The sequence below is a fragment of the Rhinoderma darwinii genome, chromosome 2 (assembly GCF_050947455.1).
Source record: "Rhinoderma darwinii isolate aRhiDar2 chromosome 2, aRhiDar2.hap1, whole genome shotgun sequence".
Classification (NCBI taxonomy): domain Eukaryota; kingdom Metazoa; phylum Chordata; class Amphibia; order Anura; family Rhinodermatidae; genus Rhinoderma; species Rhinoderma darwinii.
This window is the reverse complement of record NC_134688.1, coordinates 233,904,468-233,931,167: the sequence shown is the minus strand read 5'-3', so window position 1 is coordinate 233,931,167 and position 26,700 is coordinate 233,904,468. Positions and strand designations below refer to the sequence as shown.

Genomic DNA, 26,700 nt, shown 5'->3' with positions numbered 1-26,700 from the left:
ACGTCAGGAGATAGTCACTGTCGAGGGTGCTGAAAGAGTTAAACGAGAGAGAAGGGGCTGCACTGATCGGCAGTAACTCTTTCACACCCTGGACAGTGAGTACCATGCGTGGCACTCACAATATAGATGTCTAAAGTTAATTCAAAAACCTGTAACAAAAAAAGTTAATACTTACCCAGAACTCCCTGCTTCTTCCTCCAGTCCGGCCTCCTGGGATAATGTTTCAGCCCAAGTGACCGCTGCAGCCAATCATAGGCTACAGCGGTCACATGGACTGCCGCGTCATCCAGGGAGGCCGGACTGGATTTCAAAAGAGGGACGCGTCACCAAGACAACGACCGGGGTACCTATGAACTTCTTTTACTTACAATCGCTGCATTCTGCTGCGGAAACTTTGCCCGAAAGGGATGCCCCTCCTCTCTATCCAGCACTGATAGAGAGAAAGGGCTGCTGATTAGTGCAGAGAAAACGGGTCCGTAAATACGGGTGGAATACTGGTGACACCGGACCTGTATTTACGGGCACGGGTCCGTAAATACTGGTGGAATATGGGTCGAATACGTGTGACAAAGGACCCGTATTTACGCCAGTATTTACGGGAGGAAAAAAATACGTTCGTGTGCATGAGGCCTAAGTTTAGGGAAAAAATTACCCCCAGATGCAAATTTATAGATGCTGATTGGATACATATGGTATGTGGATGTCCCAGATTGCACCGCTATTGGTTGGATTTAATTGCCAGATTGGAAGAAATTTATCATCTGAAAATACCTAAATATCCAGTTAACTGTATACTTGGATAAAAAAAAAAAGGGAATTCAAGGAGATAGGGAACATTGCATGGTGGGCTTGAAAGCTTTAATGATGGCAAGGGAAACTCGTTATGAATAAGGCTAAGTTCACACTACCATCTTATGGGAAATGTATCATTTTGGTCTTGTGGTCTTTTTTCCCCTCTTAGGCTCCTTTCACACTACCGTTATAGTATGTTTAGCTCTCTTCCATCGGAGGAAGAGATGAACGAGAGTCCAAACGGAAAGCATTGCTTCCGTTAGAATTACCATTGATTTCAGTGGTAATTTATTTGCTTCAAATGCTTTTCGTTTTTTTGATGGAAGCACGATTGCAGTCTGCAGAACTTTTGCTTCCATGAAAAAAAATGGAAACCTAGCGAATGGAGGCAAACGGAATGCATCTGAAACAACATAATTACCGTTGAAATCAATGCTTTCCGTTTGGACTCTCGTTCATCTCTTCCTCCGATGGAAGAGAGCTAAACGTACAATAACGGTAGTGTGAAAGTAGCCTAAGGCTGGGTTCACACAGAGTTTTTTTGCAGGCGGAAAATCTCCCTCAAAATTCCATTTGGAATTTTTAGGCCGATTTTTGCTGCATTTTTCGCCCGATGCCATTGAGCGCCGCGGGCAAAAAACGCCGCAGAATTTGATGTCAATGGGAGGTCAGAGGCGTAAACGCCCGAAGATAGGGCATGTCCCTTCTTTTCCGCGAGACGGTTTTTCCGCTCGCAGGGAAAAATACACCTCCGCCTCCCATTGAAATCAATGGGAGGCATTTTCGGCGGCGGTTTCCGCGTAAAAAAACTTGTCAAAAAACTCTGTGTGAACTCCCCCTAAGAGGGAAAAAAAGACCACAAGACCAAAATTATACATTTCACATAAGAAGGATAAAATGGCTGAAAATAATTAAAAAAATAAAGCACACTTCAAATCTCTTTTCTTATTTTTATTTTCTCTCTTGTGTTCCTAGGTAGGGAGAATAGTAAAATGGGTTAGAGACTTGAATAAAATATTTAATAGTAAGAAAGGGAAATAATGTGTCACTACTTATCCTAATGTATCGCTCTGTGTGTTTTAAAGCCATGGGCATTTGAATAAAGAAAGATTTAAATTAAACGGATCTCATTGGTTGATATTTATTTTTGAAGTTTTATCCATATATTATAGAATATTGTGTAAAGAAAACATTGCAATATATTACATTATGCAAATGCAAAATTAAATGTTTGTGTATTCTGAGCCACAATTATTATAATTTTCCTATAAAATGTTTGGAGTTAGACCTTTCGGTAGACCCGTGACCTTATATGTCCATCCACAGAGAAGCAATGAACATGCCATGCTTTAGAAAGCTCAATAACTCGAATTATTATGTTATTCTCCCTACAAAATAGACAACTCGATCTGGACAAAATGTCAGCATAGAATACACTGATAATTCTGCCCTATTGTTTACTTGCTGTCAAAGCTTTATGGCAATATGTAAGAATATACATTTTTCTCTGCCTGGAAAAAAAAAGCATTTGTGACAGATAGAAGAGTATGTCAAATTATATTCATAACACCTATCACTGAAAGTTTTTAAAAGGGTTTTCCCATGAAGGACATTTATGACACATCCACAGGATATGTCATAAATGTCAGATAGATGCGGGTCGCACCTCTGGGACCCGCACCTATCTCTAGAACGGGGTCCTCTAAATCCCTTTCTAGCTTTTTGTGTTCACGCTGACTCCCGGCCACTTCCTGATTACATGGTTGGGAGTTACAGAAACAGCGTAACTCGCTGAGCTATGCGGTTTCCGTAACCCCCATAGAACTGAAAAGTATTTATGGAAACAGCCTAGCTCATTCATTACTATGGGAGTTACGGAAACAGCGTAGCTCATTCATTACTATGGGAGTTACGGAAACAGCGTAGCTCGTTGATTACTATGGGAGTTACAGAAACAGCATAGCTCAGCGAGTTATGCTGTTTCCGTAACTCCCGACCATGTAATCAGGAAGTAGCCAGGAGTCAGCGTGAGCACAAAAAGCTAGAACAGGGTTTAGGGGACCCTGTTCTAGAGATAGGCGTGGGTCCCAGTGGTGGGACCCGGATCTATGTGACATATCCTGTGGATATGTCATAAATGTCCTTCATGGGAAAACCCCTTTAAGTCTCTCTTAGCAATAGTACTTATAAATGACTCCTACAAATATACTCATATTTGAAGGATCAAAGACATCTGACTATAATAAATCTGTGCTTCTTTAAGAATTGGAGACAAGAAAATCAATATACAAATATTTGTATTTAATATAAAGTTGTCACACATTACTGTTCGAGAATTCTTTGGGTTTTGTAAAGGGCCTGTTTGAAGTAAGGCGCTGTTCACACTAGCATTTTTCTATGTTATTTTGGACCATTATTTTTACAGAAAAATGTAGAATTCCATGTGTTGTCTCATGAAGACAACCCCTGTCCATATGCTCTATTAGGGCATATGGACATTATAGAAGGGGATCCCACTTTGTATGAGCAGCTTCAGCTCTGTCAGACTGAAGCCCTTCTTGTAATACTAGAAGTGGAAATGCCTGGCTGACGCAGCTTCCCCCTGCCGGAAGTGTCGGGAGCAGGACCCAGGTGATCAGCTGATTGTCCCGATGACTGCATTTTTTCTCTGATGAGGCAAGCCCTTTAATGTCCCCACTGATTTAAATGAGATGAGTCCTGGCAAAAAAATAAATGCTATCGCTTGGCTTGATATAGCCTCCGTTCTGTATTTTTGCTGCCAGTATAGCTTAGTCTGCCACGCTATTCTAACTGGTAAAGAAAACCTGATGTTGCAGTAGTTTTATCATTGAAGTCAATGCTGCAACAGATAGTAGTGCCTGGCATCTGTTGCCTTCCATTAGGACCCACAATGCGTGTGATACTAGAGAGGACATAGCCTAAGTCTACCAAGACGATTTTATATAAATGGAGCTTCAATGATTTCTGACCTAATAAAGGAAGCATACAAATAAGTATGATGGAAAAGCAATACTAATATTTTAGCCGGAAATTCACTGTTATGTTCACATGGAGTTTTTTGCAGGCAGAGAAACCTTCAGGAATTTTGAGGCAGAGTTTGCTCTGCCCGCACTTTCTTTGCTGCGTTTTTCAGCCGGAGCCATTGGATGGAAACGCGGGAAGAAAGAGCATGTCATTTTTTTTCCCCTCATGAGCGTTCCTTATGTGGAGAAAAAAACGCTTCACGTTGAAATAAATGGGAGGCGATTTCGGATGTTTTTTTGGGCGCGGTTTCTGAAGCAGTTTCCGCGTCAAAAACATTGCCAAAAAACTCAGTGGGAACTAGCCCTTAGATCTGTTGGGGTGAGCAGTGTCTAATACACAGGGTTATAAGCTATTGCTTGAAATAAAAATATTATTGAACATAAACAATGTATTAATCTCATGTACGGACTGTTTTATTTCTCCGCTATTACTGACATATGTCATATAAAATGAACCAGCGGTCTCATGAATGATCTTAGCCTTTATGCCTATTGTACTTGTACGTCTTCATGTTGAATCTGGGCATTTCATCAATAGCACAAATGTGCCTGTCTACAGTGGAAAGTACTAAACAGAAGAGGTCATTCATGACTGACATATGGTACATCTCACAGCAGCATGTCCTATTTCGTCTTCCTCCATGTAAGTGGATTTTCCAGTCAATGCTTTGTAATTGAGAACTATTTGTTTATTGCAGCTAGTGACACTTAATATTATGTGATACTGTTCCACTTGTTTTGGGCTGTTTGCAACAATGTCAATTCTTATAACCTGTCCTCTACCTGCATAGACTGGAGGAGGCCATCATGGCTGTGCACATCCAAAATGTTAACTGGAGGGGAGAAGGAATCCTCCTGTTGTCTGTGCAAACAGCTAGTGTTTATGGCCTCCTTGAGGGTATGTTCACACACTTAACAAAAAACGGCTGAAAATACGGAGCTGTTTCCAAGGGAAAACAGCCTCTGATTTTCAGAAGTTTTTTTAAGCAACTTGCTATTTTAAGGCCGTTTTTGGAGCTGTTTTTCTATTGTGTCAATAAAAAACTGCTCCAAAAATGGCTCAATAAATAAGTGACATGCATTTCTTTACATGACCGTTTTTAAAAACGGCCGTGGAAATGAAATGCCGTTTTTCCCATTGAAATCAATGGGCAGATGTTTGGAGGCGTTCAGCCCCCACATTTTTAGCCGTTTTTCGGGGTGTTTACGGCCCAAAAAACAGCTGAAAATAGCCCATGTGAACATACCCTGAGTCTGTAGAGGACAAATTACGTGGATCAGCGAGGCAAAATAAAACAACAAAACCAGCTGAAGCTTTACATCATTACCACACCTATCTCTAATATAAGAATGGCTGGAGATATAAATAGTAGCTCTGGATTAGAGGAACATTGGCTAATGTAAAGGAAATCGCATTATCTGCAGATCTGTAATAAACTCTTACTAGGAGAATTTGGGCGGGTTCACACATGGCGGAATTGCACTTAAATTCCGCTGCGGAGCATAGGCTGCGGAGCGGAATTTGGTGTCCGCAGCATGCTCTGTCTGTTGCGGAGCAGTGGCGGACTCATGGCGGAATTTCTCCATTGACTTCAATGGAGATTCAAAGTTCCGCAATGAAGTCCGCAGCTGTCATGCACATGTCATGTGTGCTGCGGATGCGTCTTGCTTTTTTTACTTGACATTTCTTCATTCTGGCTGGACCTATGTATTTCTAGGTCTACAGCCAGACTGAGGAAGTCAATGGGGCTCCCGTAATGACGGGAGCGTTGCTAGGAGACGTCAGTAAATAGTCACTGTCCAGGGTGCTGAAAGAGTTAAGCGATCGGCAGTAACTGTTTCTGCACCCGGGACAGTGACTACCGATCCCAATATACATGTATCTGTAAAAAAAAATGAAGTTCGTACTTACCGAGAACTCCCTGTTTCTGTCTCCAGTCCGGCCTCCCAGGATGACGTTTCAGTGTAAGTGACGGCTGCAGCCAATCACAGGCCAAGCACAGGCTGCAGCGGTCACATGGACTGGCGCGTCATCCAGGGAGGTCGGGCTGGATGCCGAAGGAGGGACGCGTCATAAAGACAACGGGCGGTAAGTATGAATTTCTTTTACTTTCACTAGGGAAAGTGCTGTCCCTTCTCTCTATCCTGCACTGATAGGGAGAAGGGAAGCACTTTTCCCGCAGTCCGCAGCAGCTAGTCCGCATCAATTTTCTGCACATTTTGTGCAGATCCGCAGCCGTAATCCGCAACCCGGATTAGGTGCGGCATTGATGCGGACAGTTGCGGAGGAATTCCGCCATGTGTGGTCATGCCCTTTCAGTAGGTGCAAAGATTTCCCCCCATTCCAAGTAACAATTTTGGTACAACTCTAGTATTTAAGTGTAAATCTGAGCATTCATTCGGTTATTACATTCACATGAGCATATTGCCTTTTCTATTTCATAAATTATGAACCTGAAATCTTCTTCTTTGAGTCCCAGAACACTTGCGTTGCCAACATCAGTCAATTACTGTTTGCATATTTCACTGTATACAAGTTTCATCTGTAAAGACAACAATTCTAAAAAGTTTGATACATTTTAAATGTAATTGATCAGACCCATAGATTATTGGTTCAGAAGGCTTGTCACTGATCATGTTTCCTGAACTTTGCCTAGTCATAGACCGGTTTCAGACTCCTGTAATGCGGCCACATTTTAGCAGCCATGTTATGGCTGAGATACCCGGTTACACCTGTGATTTTGTCGGAACCAAATTTAGATCATCACAAAACCCTATGGTAATTCAGGTTCAGTTTAGTATAACTGACAGTTCTGAGTACTGTAGCTGTGAGGCCTCATTCACACACATTTTATTTTTAGCTTTAAATGCGTGTAAGAAAAAAACAAACTATCAAAAAATGTTGGTGGTGTTTTTTTTGTTTGTTAAAAAACGATCATTTTTTTGAGAAGTCTATAGGAAAAACACTAGAAAAAAGACACACCCAGAGCATGCTATGATTTTTAACAAATGCTACTAAAGCTAAATACTATTAAAATGCCACAAATCAAAATGCTATGTATGTAGACTTTTCAATATTTCCCTATAGAATTTAAAGTAACATCTGGCCGCAGCATTTTTTACCTAAAAAAACACTGTGAAAAATGCCAGTGAAGACGCCACAAAAAACACTGCAAAATGCTGCGTGTGCATCCAGCCTACTAAAAAGGGTGGTAAAATGTGGCCGCATTACTGCAGTCTCTAACCTGCCAAAGTAAATACTAAGTTGTAAAAGGGTAACTAAACGTTCAACAAACTTCTGACATTTTATATTGACATGTTAGAGGTTTTGATTGGTGGGGGTCCAAGCACTGAGACCCCCACCAATCCCTAAAATGAAGCATTAGAAGCGCTTGTGTGAATGCTGAGCCGCTTCGTGTCTGTTCGGCTTTTTTCGTAAATCGATGTAGCGGTTCACAAACTCAATAGAAAGTCTATGAGCCCGTACAACGCTACATCGGCTTTCCGGAAAAAGCCGAACAGACACGAAGCAGCTGAGCGCTCACACGAGCAATTCAGCCGCTTCGTTTTAGCTATTGGTGGGGGGTCTCAGTGCTCGGACCCCCACCAATCCAAACTTCTGACATATCACTATGACATGTCAGAAGTTTGTTGAACATTTAGTTACCCTTCAACCCTTCAAAGGGATTGTCCCATCAGGGACCTATGCTGTATCAAGGTGGCAATATCCCCAAAATCAGCTGTGACTCAGTTTTAGGCCTCTTTCAGACGAGCATATTTTTGTATCCGTATTCCATTCGTTTTTTTCGGACTGTAATATGGAGCTAATGTTATTCAATGAGGCTATGCACATGAGCGTATAAAATACGTGGGTGTATTTTTAATCCGTATTTGTGATGGAAAGCACCCATTAAAGTCTATAGAAAGTGATTAAAATACGGATACATCCGTATTTGGTTGGTATTTGATCCGTATGTGACCTGTATTGCATCGGTTTCTCAAAGGGGCTTTCTTATGTCATTCAATTTTCTCCCTAGAAGACAGCCCATCAGTAAAACGGATCTGTAATACTGATGCAATACTGATGAAATACTGACGACATACTGATGCAATATCATCCGTATTACGTATTACGGATCCATATTACGACCGCTTACAAATAAACTTGTCTGAAAGGGGCCTAAAGGGCTTGTCTGTGATAAGACAACCCTTTTAAGAATTATTTAACATATTGACATATTGTAAAAAGTACACCATGCCAGAGGGACTATTCTATCCTACTTTCATTGTAATCCTGTGCAATACCCTCTTCCTTTCCAGGACTTTAGAGCAAACAAGCACAGAGGCACAGATGAGCATTTTATATAACAACAGCGGAAATGTAAATCTTAGGGTCCCTGATGATATGTGATGTGGTAGTAAACAACCCTCAGCATATATAACAATAACTTTAGTCAAAACTTCAAATGTCGCATGAGGTCTTGATTTTGTTTCTGTGCACAAAAGATAGAATTATATTAAATGTAATAGTGCGAACCAGGATACCGTTAACACCTGATATGTCTTGTTTGCTTTTTACACAAACCAGTCTCCAATAAATCTTTTTACTTTCCATCCTAGCGCCATGGCAGAAAAATAGTTTCCGGCACAATCTAACTCTTGATTACAACGTGTCAGTAACGTTTCACTGCTCAGGCGATCAATCCCAATAAATAGTGAAATGGAAATCAGCATAATAAAAATATGCAGGCTCCCAGTAGAAATAAAAGGCATATAATACCAGGTGATGGGGTTCCATCATGTAATTCCCAGTATAGGAGCTGATGCGGTTTTGGGTGACAGGTCTTGAGCTCTTTTACCCTGATTGGCACTATTGCAGCTTAATGAATGTACTAATAAAAGCATTGCGGGCATATTATTCCTAGTCATCTTTCCACTATTGTATGGTCATGGTAAACTGTGGCAAGGGTAAAGGCATAGCTTGTGTCTTGTTCCTTTACAGCTGTGCTACCACAACACAGAGCGGCACGCTCAGGTCAGTCACTGAGGACGGCTCCCGGTAGCTCATTTGTTAACGTGTGCCAGTGTTCAATTTTCTTGTCTTTGTTTTTCAGGCAGTCAAACCAATGTTTAAGACGCTCTCCTTTTGCATTGATCCCCAAAACAACTCCACCTATTGATTTAAGAAAAAGCATTATAACGCAGTCTAATTTTCTGGAACATGTGGGCTTATATTAAACCATACGATTTATTTGATTATTATAGCATTTGAGTCAACCTTTACATTGGCAAGAAGAACCACACATATCTTTGGGCACAGAAGATACTATTCCAAGTAGAAATAATAGAATCTGGTTTAAGATCGGTTACCAGAAAGCGAGGCAACAGCATTCGATGCAAAAGCAAATTCATTTTTAAGCTGCATAAAAAGAAAGATAAACACCTGTGATTCAAATATTATATTGCCCTTTGTAAATCCCCTTTAGGGCCTTAACTTGAATATGGGGTCCTAAACTATAGATATTAAGAGAGGCTGGACAACCTAGGGAAAAAGGGTATCTTACTAATATCAATAAATATATACAACATCAGTCCAGAGTACAAAGGACCAGGGTGAATCCTTTACGCATGGAGTAAGGGTGGTTTCACACACTGTTTTTTTTGTATTTTTATTTTTTAAAACACAGTTTTTGTGGCAGTTTTTCATGCGATTTTTTTTAGACAAAGCAAAAGTGAAAAGGTATAAGTCCTTCTGTTATATTTTTCCCATTCCCTTTGAACCCAGTTCTGGCTTTGGCTCAAAAAACTGCATGAAAAACTTTTCCAAAAGACGCTGTGTGTAAAACCACCCTAAGGCAGGGTTCCGACGGGTTGGATACGCTGCATAAAAACTGCTCAGCGTATCCAACCTGGAACCCACAGCACCTTCTGAACGGAATTTCTGCTGCCGAAAAACGCACTGGGGAGAAAAAAACGATAATACTTACCCCCTCCCTCTTCTCTGCGCGTAGTCTGGCCTCCTGGGATGACATTGCAGGCCATGTGATGCTGCAGCCTGTCATTGGCTGCAGCGGTCATATGGGATGCCACGTCATCCCAGGAGGCCGGACTGCAAGAAGAAGGAGAGACTTCTGGGTAAGTATGAAATAGTTATTTTTTCCTGAGTTGAGATTTTTTGCGGCGGATTCGCACTAGTCGTTTACACAGAGTGCTGCCGACTAGTGACCATTTTTTGGACATAAAGATGAGATCAGCTGATGAACGAGCATTTGCTTATTCATCAGCTGATCATTGCCGTGTTTACACAGGGCAATGATTTGGAACAAGCGTTTGTATGAAAGGACTCTTAGCATAGTCAAGCCTACCCCAAGAGGTGGAATGCCCTATCCCAAGAGGTAGTTATGACAAATACAATGAGAGTATTTAAAAAGGACTGGACAATTATCTTAGCCATATTCATGCAGCCCCCACCTTCCTTGCCCTCCAGCCACTGATTGACTCTTCTCTCTGTACTACTAGGCATAGGGAGAAAAGTGTCAATGAGCGGCTGTAGGATGGGGTAGGTGGGGGCAGCATGACCATATGAATGTCACAAAATTGCTATAAACTATGGCACATTAAGTTATAAGTGACATCACACTGAAATCAGCGTGTCTTTCACTTCTTTATGCTGCTCTCAGAGAGGTATCTGATAAATCTGCTTAAGGCTGGGTTCACACGACCTATTTTCAGGCGTAAACGAGGCGTATTATGCCTCGATTTACGCCTGAAAATACGGCTACAATACGTCGGCAAATCTGCCCATTCATTTGAATGGGTTTGCCGACGTACTGTGCCGCGACCAGTAATTTACGCGTCGTCGTTTGACAGCTGTCAAACGACGATGCGTAAAATGACTGCCTCGTCAAAAGAAGTGCAGGACACTTCTTTGAAACGTAATTTGAGCCGTTTTTCATTGAAGTTAATGAAGAACAGCTCAAGATTACGGGCGTCAAAGACGCCTCGCATAATACGAGGAGGAGCTTTTACGTCTGAAACGACGCAGCTGTTTTCTCCTGAAAACAGTCTGTCTTTTCAGATGTAAAAGGAAGCTAGCGTGTGCACATACCCTTAGGGCATGACCACACATGGCGGAATTCCTCCGCAACTGTCCGCATCAATGCCGCACAGAATCTGCGTTGCAGATTCTGCAGCGGATCTGCACAAAATGTGCAGAAAATTGATGCGGACTGGCCGCTGCGGACTGCAGGAAAAGTGCTTCTCTTCTCCCTATTCAGTGCAGGATAGAGAGAAGGGACAGCACTTTCCCTAGTGAAAGTCAAAGAATTTCATACTTACCGCCCGTTGTCTTGGTGACGCGTCCCTCTTTCGGCATCCGGCCCGACCTCCCTGGATGACGCTCCAGTCCATGTGACCGCTGCAGCCTGTGCTTGGCCTGTGATTGGCTGCAGCCGTCACTTACACTGAAACGTCATCCTGGGAGGCCGGACTGGAGACAGACGCAGGGAGTTCTCGGTAAGTATGAACTTATATTTTTTTTTACAGATACATGTATATTGAGATCGGTAGTCACTGTCCCGGGTGCAGAAACAGTTACTGCTGATCGCGTAACTCTTTCAGCACCCTGGACAGTGACTATTTACAGACGTCTCCTAGCAACGCTCCCGTCATTACGGGAGCCCCATTGACTTCCTCAGTCTGGCTGTAGACCTAGAAATACATAGGTCCAGCCAGAATGAAGAAATGTCATGGTAGTAAAAACAATACGCTCCGCAGCACACATAAGATCTGCGGACTTCATTGCGGAATTTTGACTCTCCATTGAAGTCAATGGAGAAATTCCGCCATGAGTCCGCAACCAGTCCGCCACTGCTCCGCAACAGACAGAGCATGCTGCGGACACCAAATTCCGCTCCGCAGCCTATGCTCCGCAGCGGAATTGTACGCATCGTGTAAACGAACACTGCTAAATTAAAGTGAAAGTCAATGGAGAAACGGCTCCGCTGCGGATTAACGCTGCGGAGTGTCCGCAGCGGAATTTAAGTGAAATTCCGCTATGTGTGAACCCGCCCTTAAAGTGCAAGAATTAGGTTTATTTTATCCAGGAAAATTATGTGACTGATCTGTAGGGTCAGGAAGGAATTGGTTTCAATCAGCTGGTAGGGGTTTTGTCTTAGAAAGGCTAACCTTGATGGACATGTGACTATATGTAACCCCATGTTTTTATTTGCCCATTGTAACTGACTTTTTCGATCTTGGTAGACCTTCTAGTGCTCAGCCTCAGACAGTATTATCTTTAATGATAGTCAGGGAGGTCTAAGATAACATCCTAGAATTTTTATGTCACCAGTTTTCAAAATATGCAATATAACTACTAGAAACAATGAAAAGTGATATCATGAATACAAGGATAATGTGTGAAGTATTTTTTATTGCCTCCTCTCTCAAGTAGCTTCACTTGTTTATTTTACTAACTTACCTATAAAGTCATTTGATTTCCCAATATCATAATCCCAAACTGTTACTTCTAAAGTCTTTTTTGCTAGGTCACTGTGTTTTATTTCATAACAAAATTCCTGCAGAAAGAAGGGAAGAAATGTTTATAAACATTTTCTATACAATGTGTGTATAGGAAAAGTCAGTTTTATTTTATTGAAAGTTGAGAAAGAGAGACGAAAAAATCAAAATTGTATCTGAAAAGAAAGAAGTATTAGGCCATGTTTAGATGTTCTAGATTTACTGTGCGATTCCACATCATAAATCTGTGACAATATACAGTATGTAGAAATCCACGTGTGCGGAAAAACATTGTGCTAAATCAGAGCATGTTGCGGATTTTCATTGTGAATTTCACCCCTAGCAATGCAGAAAGTGGAATCCGTGGTAAAATCCAATACAAAATCTGTATTTAACAAATGCAGATTCGGTCCAGATTGGTATGAAAGCTGGAAAGTCTGTCTGGGGATTCCGGTATCTCAAAGCCCCTAACATCACCAATGAATGTAGCCTTAGGCTATATTCACACGACAGTGAAAAAATGGCCATTAAAAACTGATCTACTGTCAGTTTTTCATGGCCATTTAACATCAGTGTGTCTCCAAATTTTCATCCATTTCCAGTCCGTCCGTACATTTTTCATGGCCGTTAAAAAACAGATGGATCTAATTTGTTGGTTTTATTGTCCAAACCCCCTGAAAACACCACAGAGCCCATGTAGATAGTGCTGCTATGACCCTGTAGATAGTGCCACAGTGCCCACATATAAAGTGACATAGTGCCATAGTGCCCACATATAAATTGCCAGTGCCCTCATAGTGCCACAGTGCCCATGTAGATAGCACAAGTGTCCCCTGTAGATAGTCACACCCCCATATAGTTCCACAGTGCCCATGTAGATAGCGCCACACCCCTGTAGGTAGCACCAACCCCCCTTTGTAGATAGCACCCCCCTGTAGATAGCACCATCCCCACAGTAGATAGCTCAACCCCCTGTAGCTAGCACCCCCCATTGTAGAAAGCACCCCCTGTAAATGACCCCCCTGTAGATAGCACCCCCCATGTAGATAGCGGCACTGTAGCTCCTTGTAGGAGCGGAATCCCTCTGGCTGGAGATTTCTCTCCTAGAGGGAGCCCCTGATGTCTCTGTCCATATATGGACAGTAACCCCAGGGGCTTCTCCAGTAACGGAATCCCCTGGATAGAGATCGTCGGCCGGGGATTCCGCTCCTTCAAGGAGCTACAGCGGCGCTATCTGAGGGGGGGAGTGCCATTTACGGTGGGGTGGGGGGGTGTCGCTATCTACAGGGGAGTGCTATCTACAGAGACAGACAGGAGTCCCCGGCCATATATGTATAGTAATGTCAAGGGCTTCCGCGGGCTCAAAGTAGCGCTGTGTGTGGGGAATCCTTGGCCAGGATCAGTTTTTACAAAGATTGATTCCTAAAAAACAGCCAGTAAAAACGGATCCATTGACTTCTATGGGAGCCGTGGGACCGTCAAAATGGCCAAAAATAGGACATGTCCTATTTTTTGACGGCCAGTTTTCACGGACCGTTGAAAAAAACGGCTGTGTGAATACACCCATAGAACTCTATTGTTCTCAAAATGGCCGTGTGACGGCCGTTACAAAAACGGCCATCGCACGGCCGTTTTTCACTGTCGTGTGAATGTCGTGTGAATGTAGCCATCGACTGTTCCATTCATCTGAATGGGGATTTCAGAAATCGATGCACGTGCTATAGAAATAACTTCATTCAGATGTATGGAACGATTTCAATCTCACACACTGCAGATTTACATGTGGATTTTGCCACGGATTTAATCCATTTCAATAAGCATTAAAGGGGTTTTCCAGAGAGAGAAAATTGATGGACTATCCTCAGGATAGGCCATCTATATCTGATCAGTAGGGGTATTGAGCTGTAAAGGGAATGAAGGGGAAGAAGTGCTCACTCGAGCACCATGGCCCCCTCAAAACCGCTGACTGGCAGGGGTGCCGTGAGTCGGACCCCGCTGATCAGATATTGATGGCCTATCTTGAAGATAGGCCATCAATTTCTCTCTCTCAAGAAAACATCTTTAAGTAACCATTAAAGGATAGAGCATACTGTAGATTTTCATTTTCATATCATGCCCTAAAATCTGTTGCACGTGAATGAGTTTTTGGACCTTCATCCACACTACAAAGAGGGACCAGGTTGTCCATTTGTTCTCATGTTCTCGTAAACTATTGGCTCTATAAAGAAATAGTGAAGGTTACACTGTTTGGACTCACTACACAAGGTTATAGTTACCTCATTAAACTCTGGATTTAATGTCTTCTTTTTCACAGCAGTTTTATGTTTTGATTTCTTGTCTTCATCAGGTTTTAAGTATCTGAAACACAGGTAATTTATACTAATTATCTACTGTCTACAGGACAATGAGGTCAATCATTTCAAAGCTTAATAGATTAAAAACAGTTACGGTACTTGGCCTCAACTCAAGGGTTGTATAGAATTAGAAAAACTTTGCTGCTTTCTTCTAGAAGCAGCACAACTCCTGTCCATGGGTTGTGTCTGTTATTGCAGCTCAGCTCCATTGAAATTAATGAGGTTGTGCTGCAATACCACACACAACCTGTGGACAGGTGTGGCACTGTTTTTTGAAAAAAAGCAGCCATGTTTTTCTAATCCTATGCAGCCTCTTCAAGCTACTTTCAAACATTACTTTTTTTTAAGGGGTTTTAAACATTATGTATTTCTTTGCCTCATCTTTACTCGAAACTGCAGTCAATACAACTGTAGAAAAAAGTATACTGCCTGGTACATATGCAATTGTAAAGCCATGCAGTTATATATGTCTGGCGAATATGTTTGAAGGACCGTTTTAAAGGTCCCGCTGAACGTAATAAGCTAACACGATGTGAACCTAGCCTTACTGAGGCATAGTAGAGATGTGTTTTACAATATGTTTCCAAGAAATCTGATGCACGCTTAAAGTTTATTTCCAGAAACAAATTCAAATAAAACTATTCAGGATATATGTGTCGTAACAGTGTACAAGTAAAATGGAACAATTGTTAAAATCCCATGTTTGTTTTCACACAGTTATGTCCCAGAAGCTAGCTATATTGAGTTTTATAGAATCTCAAATCGGACAACAAACTGATTACTATCACTAAATTAAATATTTGATTACTGATACACAATTTTTCTTGTATGTTTCATAATTTACAGGCATTGATTCAGACGCACACGCACACACGCACGCGCACACACGCACACGCACTCGCACACACACACACTGAAACCTCTTTGGGCCGACCGCCTAAAATTGCACAGCGAATTTGGTCTTTTATGGGAAAAAAAAAAAAAGATTGCAGTTTAAAGTCTTTAATGCAGTCAGCAAACATGTACAGCACACAAATAAACAGCACTCTCTGTCTTAGTCCTCAGTTTGGCTCCCCCTCTCATTCTTAGTCCACAGAATGGCTCCCACTCTGACTTTTAGCTCATCGCATTACTCCCACTCTCATTTTTAGTACCCATCATGGCTCCCTCTCTCATTCCTAGTCTCTAGCATGGCTTTCCTTTCATTCCTAGTCCCCAGCATGGCTCCCCTCTCTTTCCTGGTCCTCAGCATGGCTCCCCTTTCATTCCTGGTCCCCAAGATGGTCCTTCTCTCATTCCCAATTACCCAGCGTGGCTCCTCTCTCAATCCTGGCCCCTAGCATGCCCCCCCTCTTATTCCTTGTCCCGAACATGGCACCCATCTAATTCTTGGTCACCAGAATGGCACCCCTCTACTCTCATTCCAGGTCTCCATTAGGACTCCACTCTCATTCCTAGTCCCCGGCATGACTTCCCCCTCATTCTTATGCAGTACACCCGAATGGCTCCCCTCATTCTTAGACCCCAGTCAGGCTCCGCTCTTCATATCCTGCCTCACTGCTAACCATAACACCCCAGTGGTAGTCTGCAGGCTCCCATCCTCAGCAATCCTGCGGGCTGTTCCGTTTAGAAGAATTTGCGCTTCACCCTTGGCTTCTCTGACAGCCTTTTCCCCTTTCTTCTTTCCTATGACGCTTTGGGGTGCTAGAAATGCTCCTCCTCCTGGTCTCTCTGCTCCAATGATAGTGATGCTGGCCTTTTCTCTACACTGAATGCCAAGCAAATCTCCTCCTTCCACTGTCTTTGATCCGGTGATGCGGAGTTGCACGAACCCGCGATCAAAGGATTTACAGCGTATGTAAGTTCAAATTGATGTCTTTTCAAAGGTGTTCCTACTCAAAATTTGCTTAAAAAAGAGGCCTTTGGTCAGATTAGGGGGTAGTCTGCTTATAGCGAGGCCACTTTAATAGACTATAATGGTGAGAGAAATTGGTCACAGAAAAATGCTGTCTGGATGGGTGTGGTCTTCTCAAAGGGGGGGCCTTCTTGGGGAGGTGTGTGTGTTACATTTACAGAATTATGGCTGGTCTACATGGTTTATTTTATTTATTTCAGTTACTTACATAGCACCAACATATTACGCATCGCTGTACAGAGGTCCTCTTTTTTTTTTACTGTCCCCATTGGGGCTAACAATCGAAATTCCCTATTGGTATGTTTTTGGGGTGTGTGAGGAAACTGGAGTACCCAGAGGAAACTCACACAAACACAGGGAGAACATACAAACTCCATGCAGATGTTGTCCCTGGTTGGATTTGAACCCAAGACCCCAGCACTGCAAGGCAAGAGTGCTAACCACTGAGTCACCGTGCTGTTTATCTTGTCATGCCTGCATCTCAGCAGCAGGGAATTAATTTCCCTGCATAGTTTATATCAGATGAACCTTATAGCAATATACTTGGAAATTGATGCAATGCAATTCTAAAATGGAATGTTAGAAGAGGCTACAAAACAAGATTAATTGTAATATCTTCCACGCATGAATAGCTTTGAACATGTACTGACTGCAATCTGCCTCTAGAGGTCACCAGTGTACCACAGTACACAAAATCCACATTAACAGTCACAACACACTTGAGATCCTCCCGCTCCACAATCATCATTGATAACCAGCAGGATCTGAACAATTTATAAAATGGAGTGAAGCAACACTGTGTAAAACAAGAATAGGTATCTAAGATAATTATTTTTAATATGTGGAACATTAATTGCAAATGTATTTTGTGTAGAAATAATAAATACACCTTCCACTCAATAATAAAACAGTATAATAACAATAACATATCAGAAGTAGAAACTAAGAGGATAAAAAATTCACAGACTTAGAATAACCTACAATACAAATCAACTGCACAGCCACTAAGCACCTGTTGATTCAATCCGGAATTCATTAATATGGGATTTTTTAATTATCTCCATATAATAAGTTTTTGCATTAAGCTTGTAAAAGAAAAAAACTCTAAACAAGCTGATGACGGCAATGAGTAGGCGACATCCTTCTCAAATGTGAAATGTATGTTCTTTAATGCTGTGAATTCTTTAACGCTTATCTAAAATTTCTGATACGTGGGTTTGTATTTATAGAGTACAATTTATTCACAACTACTTTTGAACGGGGAGTTTCATACAGTTGCACATTTATTCTAAAGTTGGGGGCCAAAAAATAGCATCCGTATGTAAGTTTTATTATTACTTGCTATATGATGGAATGAAACAAGGGATTATGAGCAGGGCCAACCTGACATTGGATGTTAACCAGTGCAGTACCTTCCGTTAGTGCCCACTCATATGGGGTACTATCATACAGTGTACAAATAAACATACCGTAGAATGCCTAATTATAATCATCATAGAGTACGATTCTCAAATTACACTTCCATACAGATATCTAAACAATACTTTACAGTGCCGCCATCATCATACACTGCAAAATAAATATACTGTCCGACCAAATAACAGCTCCATACACAAAGTAAGCTAACAACAGTGCTAAATAAGGTCTAAATAAAATTGCTACAACTAATTTTAAGATTTGTTGTGGTTGCAAACTTTGGGCGCCAGGCCATCTGTAATGCCCTCTTTACAAGGGACTGACCCCTAAGGCTAAGATTTGTTTATGTATTTGCTGCTGTGTTTTTCCCTTTTAATTTAAATGGAAAAAGCATTAGGAACAATTACTTGTTTCTACATTAAATGGACACTAACCTTTCAAACAATTTATGCTAAACTTATAGTATACCTGATATATATCAACTTCGTAATTTACTTACTGTTAGAATTTCGTTGTTTTATCCATGCAAATTCCTTGAGAAGTTATTGCCACTAGGTGACTCCTTTCCTGTAATTTAATGTCGCCCCTCTGTTGTTATGCAAAATCTGTCCCTAGTTACAGAGCAGAGGAGACGGGCTGCAGGAAGTGGGGGTATGTCTCTTCACTGCCTGCAAATAAAAGTCTATGGAAAGGGGAGGGAGAGCTGGTAGGAGGGAGCAGGAGCCAAGAGACACAGAAACACTCCCTATAGAAGTCTTTGGAGAGGCGAGAAGGGGAACAGGGAGGTTGGAACGGGAGCTGAGTGAGTCAGACACAGACGCGCTTCTCATCCAAGTCTATGGAGAGGGGAGCAGGAGCAAAGACACAGACACGCTGCCCATAAAAGGCTATGGAGAGGGGAGGAGAGAGCAGAGTGAGAAAGATACAAACAGATGATAGGCAGCTTCCTGGTAAGTGCTATTTCTCTTCTCAGTGTAGGATTCTTAGCTACACTGCTTATTACTGCTGTATAATCTCCTCCATGCTGCTGCAGCTTCTATATACTGTATATGATAGAGATAGGAGAGTAGGATTCTCCTCTTCTGGCTCCACCCACTAGCTTTGAGACAACTGAGAATTAGAGATAAAGCCTACAGAAGGGAAAATTGCTAAATAATGCCACATACAGTCATGTAATGGCCAGAAATTGTGTTATTTCCCATGTACACACATATGACAGCTTATTCTGAAAAGACAAAGGAAGGTACATTTTAATAGAAGTGACTGTGGAACTTCATTAATACATGCCATCATGGCTTCTACAGACTGTTGTGTGACCATGCCAGCCACTACAGAAGTAAGGTGCTCTGGCAGGGGCGTAGCTAAAGGCTCATGGGCCCTGGTGCAAGAATTCAGCTTGGGCCCCCCTGCCGTGCCTATGTCCAGCCGCCTTGCCCAACAGCCCCCCCAGTATACTTCCCCATAGCCGCCCCCACACAGTATAATGCCCCCCGTAGCTGCCCCATACAGTACTATGCTCCCCGTAGCTGCCCCCATACAGTATAATGCTCCCTGTAACTGTCCCCATACAGTATAATGCTCCCCATAACTGCCCCTATACAGTATAATGCTCCCCGTAGCTGCCCCCCACACAGTATAATGCTCCCAAAGCTACATCCCCCACACAGTATAATGCCTCCATACAGTATAATGCCCCCATAGCAGCCCCATACAGAAGAATGCCCCCATAACAGCCCCATACAGTATAATGCCCCCATAGCAGCCCCATACAGTATAATGCCCCTCATAGCTGCCCCCACACAGTATAATGCCCCTCATTGCTGCCCCCACACAGTATAATGCCCCCACAAAGTATGATGCCCCCATAGCGGCCCCATACAGTATAATGCCTCCATAGCTGCCCCATACAGTATAATGCCCCCATAAATGCCCTCATACAGTATAATGCCCCCATAGCAGCCCCATAAAGTATAATGCCCCTCATAGCTGCCCCCACACAGTATAATGCCCTCCTTTGCTGCCCCACACAGTATAATGCCCCATACAGTATAATGCCCCCTTTAGCTGCCCCCACACATGATAAAGCTCCCATAGCTGTCTCCCTACAGTGTAATGCCCCCATAGCTGCCACCATATCAGCCCCCCTGACAGTTTAATGCCCTCATACGGTATAATGTCCCTCATAGCTGCCACCATATCAGCCCCCCATACAGTATATTGCCCCTCATAGCTGCCACCATATCAGCCCCCCATACAGTAATGCCCCTCATAGTTGCCACCATATCAGCCCCCCTCCGTATACAGTATAATTCCTCCATATGTGCATAATAGAAAAATAATAAAGTTAATTACCTATCCCCGTTCCCATGACGGCTGGAGGAGGAGATCCTTCTCCTCCTTTGCCCTGTGTTATGAGTGACTCGGCGCTAGACAGGCGCGATGACGTCACTAAATCGCGCCTGTCTGCGCCGAGCTGCTAATAGCTCACGGCAGTGAATGCTGGAGGAAGGAGCCGTCAGCTCCTTGCTCCAGGATTAAATTCAACTGGATCTGCTTCCTGAGGACGCGAATACAGTTGGAAGCAGGACCTCGGTGAGTGGTTCACGACCCCCCAGGGGGAGTGCGACCCACAGTTTGTAATGTATTGTGTCGTGCAGTTTGTGTTTGCGGTGGAGAAAGGAGAGGGGGGCCTGTAATTTAAAGCCCCTCTCTCCACCACAAACACAGACAGTACAATACAACAGACAGTACAATACAATACAATACAACACACATACATTACGGGCCCCCTCTGCAACTCACCTGCATTTTTCCATGCTCTTCCGCATTGACTCTTCCACAGTGGCTGGAACGCCCCCTCTCGTGACGTCACGGTCACATGGTACACTGAGTGTGCCATGTGACTGTGACGTCTAAACAAACCATGCCCGTAACCAGGAAGTGCCGGCATCACGGCACATACAAACTTTGTATTAGCGCGCTGCATGGCAACGGGGCCCCCGCGGGCCCCCCAGGCTTGTTGGCCCGGTCGCAACTGCGACCGCTGCGACCCCTATAGCTACGCCACTGTGTTCTGGCACTGTCACCACCTTCATGCTGTGCCTGTTGCTAGGCAACAACATGAACATATTTGGGCATTGCTTAGCAAACTGAGCACATGAGTCTTAAGAACCCTAGTGAATATTTACAATGAGTATCTCTAGTTCTAATCAGAGTTTTCCTTGAAATATCAACATTTATAACTATGGCATAATCTTATACTTAATGGGGTATTATGGTATATTAGTAACATATAAATCTCTGATGTTTTTCAAGATCGCTTTCTTTCAATTGTAACATTCATTGTTTACTTAGGCTTCTTTCACACTAACATATTTTTATTCGAGTTACGTCCATTCTTTTATGTCTGTAATACCGTCCGTAATTTTACGGACAGTCCGCAGAAAATAGGTGTTTTTTTCTGCTTGCAGAATAAAACACTGTCCGGGACTTTTTTAAATTTTCCGAAAATGTTGCACTGCGCATGCGCCAAAATGAACATGCGCAGTGCAAACAAGGGAAGAGTAGGCCATGGCCATGTAAATGACAGTCTGAGTGATGTCGGTGCCGGGAGTGGACCAGTCCAGTCACCTGGCCTGAGTCACCTGACCTCATGTCGGTAAGATAGGGTTTGCCCATGCAAGGGCCCTGCCAGTGAAGAGAGAGATGATGAAAGCGACCCTTGCGCCATCAGACGAAAATGCCCTTGCATACAGGCTAAAGTGGATCTGGCACTGGTTCAATAATCCACGGCAGGTCTTCGCGTCTGCATCATAGCGGTCAGGAAGCGGCAAAGAAAATCGGGGATCAGCACTGCCAGAAGGTGTAGTCAGAGGATCTGTACTGGCTGGAGGTGTAGTAGGAGGAATGGCAGCTTGCACCTCCAGCCGACGTGCAATAATGTCCAATGCCTGGAGGAGTTGGTCCTGTTGAGACCGGAGGTCTAGCATATCCGCCCGCATCTCTTGTGACATCACCATGGTCTTGTATTGACCAGCGAGGTCCATGGTCTGAGCTTACTGTCACGTTGGGTACGTGGACCCACTCGGCCGTACTGCCTTAACGCTATGGCAGCTGGCCAACAGGAGACAGGTAACAGTCTATAGTTCTTATGGGAGTACCTGTGGTAGCTTCAGACAGTAGTGAGGCAGGCTCGGAAGGGACTTTGGCAGCAGACGGACACCAGGCGTGGTGTAACAGGACAGGCGTGGTACACAGCACAGCACGTCTTCAACTCAATATGGTATTTGACCAGGACAGCACGGGATACAGGTTACAGGTAGCAGGAACGGGAAAACACTGGGAGCTGGAAGACACTAAGAGACCATTTGCAGAGACAAACTAGTATAACGACAACAAAGATCAGGCAAGGCAGGAAGGGGCTGGGCCCCTCTCATAGTCCAGGGTGCTCATTGGCTAATTTTGTAGTTTAACTCAGATGCGCGCGCTGGTCCTTTAAGAGCGGACACGGCCGGCCCGCTGGAAGTGAGCGCTGGCGTCTCCTGAGGAGGAGATGGGGACCAGTACTCACAGATCCATGGCTGCGGCCGTCAGGAGGTGAGTGAGTCTGACGGCCCGCGGCCATGGGCATGGCAGTATGTTAGCTGAGCACATCATTTTAAGTCTTTTTTATATAAAAATCAGAATTCATATATAAAATTCCGTGTTCTTTCCTTGATGTCAGCCTTTAGCAAACTTCCATTATACCAAATTGGCAGCCCGTAGTCCACCGACATACTTGGGAAATTTACTTTTAACTAAAAAGGCTTAACTCATGTAGCATCTCAATGGTTAGAGCTTGAAAATGTAATTCCTTAGGGTATGTTCACACGAGGGCATTACGTCCGTAATTGACGGACGTATTTCAGCCGCAAGTACCGGACTGAACACAGTGCAGGGAGCCGGGCTCCTAGCATCATACTTATGTACGACACTAGGAGTCCCTGCCTCGCTGCCGGACAACTGTCCCGTACTGTAATCATGTTTTCAGTATGGGACAGTTGTCCGGCAGCGAGGCAGGGACTCCTAGCGTCATACATAACTATGATGCTAGGAGCCCGGCTCCCTGCACTGTGTTCGGTCCGGTACTTGCGGCTGAAATACGTCCGTCAATTACGGACGTAATGCCCTCGTGTGAACATACCCTTTGAGACGATATTGTGGACTGCGACTGGGTATATGTCTGTCTGTTGTTGCAGTTTGTCATTAGTACCAAGGACTGTGACTGTTTAAATAAAAATCAATAAACACCAATTTTTGACACAATTGCAGAATTTTGCCACTTTGCATGCATCATCCACCAGAAGTTTAAAAGTGACAGTTAAATACCGGCAGTCTCCCCTGCAAAGTCCCTATTATAATTAGGGTGTCCAGCATCATATGGTTGCCTTGGCAACAATACCACCGAATTTGCTGACTGCTCCTTCCAACATCACTTTTAAACTTGTGGCAAGAGATGTGGTGGCATACACAACTGGAGATACACTTTAAGCCTAGAAGGTTTCTCTTTTATGTCAGTTCAAGTAAGTAATATGTTGAATTTACACTATATCTAATTACGTGAAGAAACACTGTGTTATGCCTCATGCAGGTCCTGAGGGGTCGGTACATGACACAGGGATTAAAAAAAGAGCATTCCTATGTCATGCACCGCCCCCTCAGCACTAGGCATAACACAGTGTATCAGGTTTACCAGGAGTGTACCTTTAAGGAATTTTATCTTACTCTTTCTTCTGAGACAATAGTTGACTGAATAGTTTTTACATCAAACACAGACAACTAGGACGTTATTATGAATCCACCAGTCTTCTAGGGAAATTATCATATACAAGGCCACTAGGTAAATTATCAAACCAAATAGACCATGAGGAAAAGTATTATATTATCTGGACTGTACACAATGCCTGTAGTCAACAAGTGTGGACATTGGATAAAATGTCACTGGGTCAAAGGGACTGGACATTGTACAAATGGGACACTATAAATGAGCAGACTAATCACAGTGGTCAGTGTGAATATAGAAGAGTTGGATCATTAGACAAAAAATATATATAATTTACAGCAGCTTTCTTTTTGTAATTTTATGTATTTTTGGATATATTTTGGTAAATCAATTTCTAATCATTAAAGATTCTAAGATTTTAGCAGTTCCAATAACATTCCTGTATGTTTTCATTATGCTAGCAACTTTTGTTATCATCCAATATTTTCCATGTTATAGCACTTCCACTTACGCTCGGGGGCAAAAAAAATCCTCATAATGACCTTCTGCAGAGAAAATCTTTCAAAAATGTCTGCTACGTTTTCGAACCAGTGGAACAGATTTCTACTAGCTAGAATAAAACTGTTACTTTGGTTCCTCTTACAAGTATTTATGATATTTATTTTCCAGATATGTACATTGTAGAGTAACAAGGACAGATATTGTCAGTTTCTGGTCTTCCTCCGGTTATTTTTAGAGCTTCTATCTTTGTATATATGGATTTCTCGGGGGAGACATACATTCTAATTGCTATTGCCTAAATGACATGTACAAGCCTCATTTGCAATTATTAGCGATCATCAAGTAATATGTTTTCCTCCATTTAGCCAGACGTGCTTTATTGTGGCAGATGTCACATAAATAATGGATACAGTTTAAATTATCCCAGGACTTTTATATGCAGAACATTACAGATAATTTAGTGGGAAAAAAAACATGAAGCTTGTCTATTTTTGCTGCCCCAGACCAAGCATGTAGGTAGTATTACATATTATAAGAAGCCGGAGGTAAAATACCCTTGCTATTCCTTGTACCTATATTCAATGTACTCAGCTTTCACGGTGCCTAAGCAACAGGTTCTTCATAAACTATTGTCTTGTTTGTAAAATGTTTTTGTTTTTGCTTAAGCTCATTTGCCAGCGAGTGATCCTAATAAGCGTCCACTTAGCCTCAGCCGGTAAGCGGCCACATTTCTATAATGATCATAATCTAGAGGAAACAATCTGTAGGCTGCAAATTCATTCAGAGACTTTCTGCCTGACGGCTAGTAGCAAATTGTCAAATCTTCAAAAACAATTGCAATTTTATAAATTTGTGCTGTTATTTTGTACTTTGGGTTAGTTTTACAATTCAGAGAATTAATTTGCACTCGAGCCCTAGTACGAATTCTGTTAGAGAGCCCCCGCCTACCATATGCCATTTATACTAGTGTTTTCTTATGTGGCAGAGAGACCTTTGAGCTCCCTCAGGCACCTGGACCCGGTACATCTGCTACCTCAGCACCCCCTATGGCTATGCCCCTGTTTACACCAACACTCTGTGGTATGGCTTGACATTTCTTTCTATTTTTGGATGCCTACTTTTGGTCAGAGGAGATATCTGCAGCCTAACAAATGCCACCACATTATACTTTGATGGAAACATAGGTGCCCCAGTGCAGATGGTAGTGTTTCATAATAGACTTGTTTTCTGTCAAATAATTTTAAGAATTACCTTTTTTTTCTGTTTTGGCAACTGAATTTAATATTAGAAGAAGAAACAATATCTAATAATAACATAGCAACATCACATTTCTTTTGGTATTGTCAATAGTAATAAAGTCAGTACTAGAGGTTTATCTACAGCCATCAAATTGGGTATTTTTTTTGGATTCATCACTGGATATTTAATTAATGCTTTCCATGTAATCTCTGCTTTGGATGCTTGCCAGACTAGTTACCGGAATTGTAGTGCTAATTGGCCGAATATCATAGTTTTGCATATTGCCTGTGTCTATGTGTTGATGGTTTTTCTATGATAACAAAGCATTTATCATGACTTTAGAATGCAGGCTGATGCTCTGGTAACACCTCCTGCATTGACTTATTATGGGAAATATGTTTTATGACCTAGTTAATTATTTATTCAATACAAACCACAATTGGAAAGCCAAGACAGAGTAAGAGACTTTTCATTTCACCTAATGCAAACCTCCAAAGTTTATTTCCTTATTTAAATAGAAATGTATCCCACACAGAAAGATCCAATCTACCGGTTCATATTATATATTCTAATAATAGGAACAGAAAATTGATAACGCAAAACAGAAATGTACTTCTCTGTTCTGTCAGGTATTAAAAGGAGAGATAGGCGTCTGCATAAAATTGTTGAGTATATGAGTAATTTTCCTTTCCTCTAGGGCTCTGACTCTACATGTTATTTTGATTGAACATTACAGGCACTTCGACAGTTAATTAAATTGAGACGTTCTTTTTCTCTTACAATATAATGCTATAGGCTATGTATTTTGTTATAGAGAAGAATGAACGTTTTATGAGTCAGTTTGCAAATGTAAAAGAAATAGAATTCATTGAATATTCTATAAAAAAAAAAGCTAGAAATTGAATGCATAACCATATGGAAGTATAATAAGCGGCACTAAGACAATGTTTTCAGTTGCTCTGTACCAGAATATAACTTGGTAGCATAGGGATGTGCCAAGGATATGGTAATTATTTTTTTTTAGAATAAACATGCACTAAAATTGACAACTATATTTATAATATTTATATTTGGATACACTAACATAAGAAGAATGTCCATTTTCTTAGACAGATTATGAGACATACCACAGTGTGTACATGAGCATAACAGTATTTCTGG

At 42.3% G+C, this 26,700-nt stretch overlaps 1 protein-coding gene across 1 annotated transcript in view; it reads right to left on the bottom strand.

Moving 5' to 3' along the window:
• Positions 1-7,446: 7,446 nt before the first annotated feature.
• The window catches only part of DOC2B (double C2 domain beta), a 657,062-nt gene continuing 637,808 nt past the window's right edge, over positions 7,447-26,700 (bottom strand). The window contains exons 7-9 of the mRNA XM_075852930.1: positions 14,630-14,711; positions 12,316-12,412; positions 7,447-9,009 (exon numbers count right to left, since the gene is read on the bottom strand). Coding sequence (XP_075709045.1) covers positions 8,873-9,009; positions 12,316-12,412; positions 14,630-14,711 — 316 coding nt within the window. The 3' untranslated portion in view covers positions 7,447-8,872. The remainder of the gene's footprint in view (positions 9,010-12,315; positions 12,413-14,629; positions 14,712-26,700) is intronic.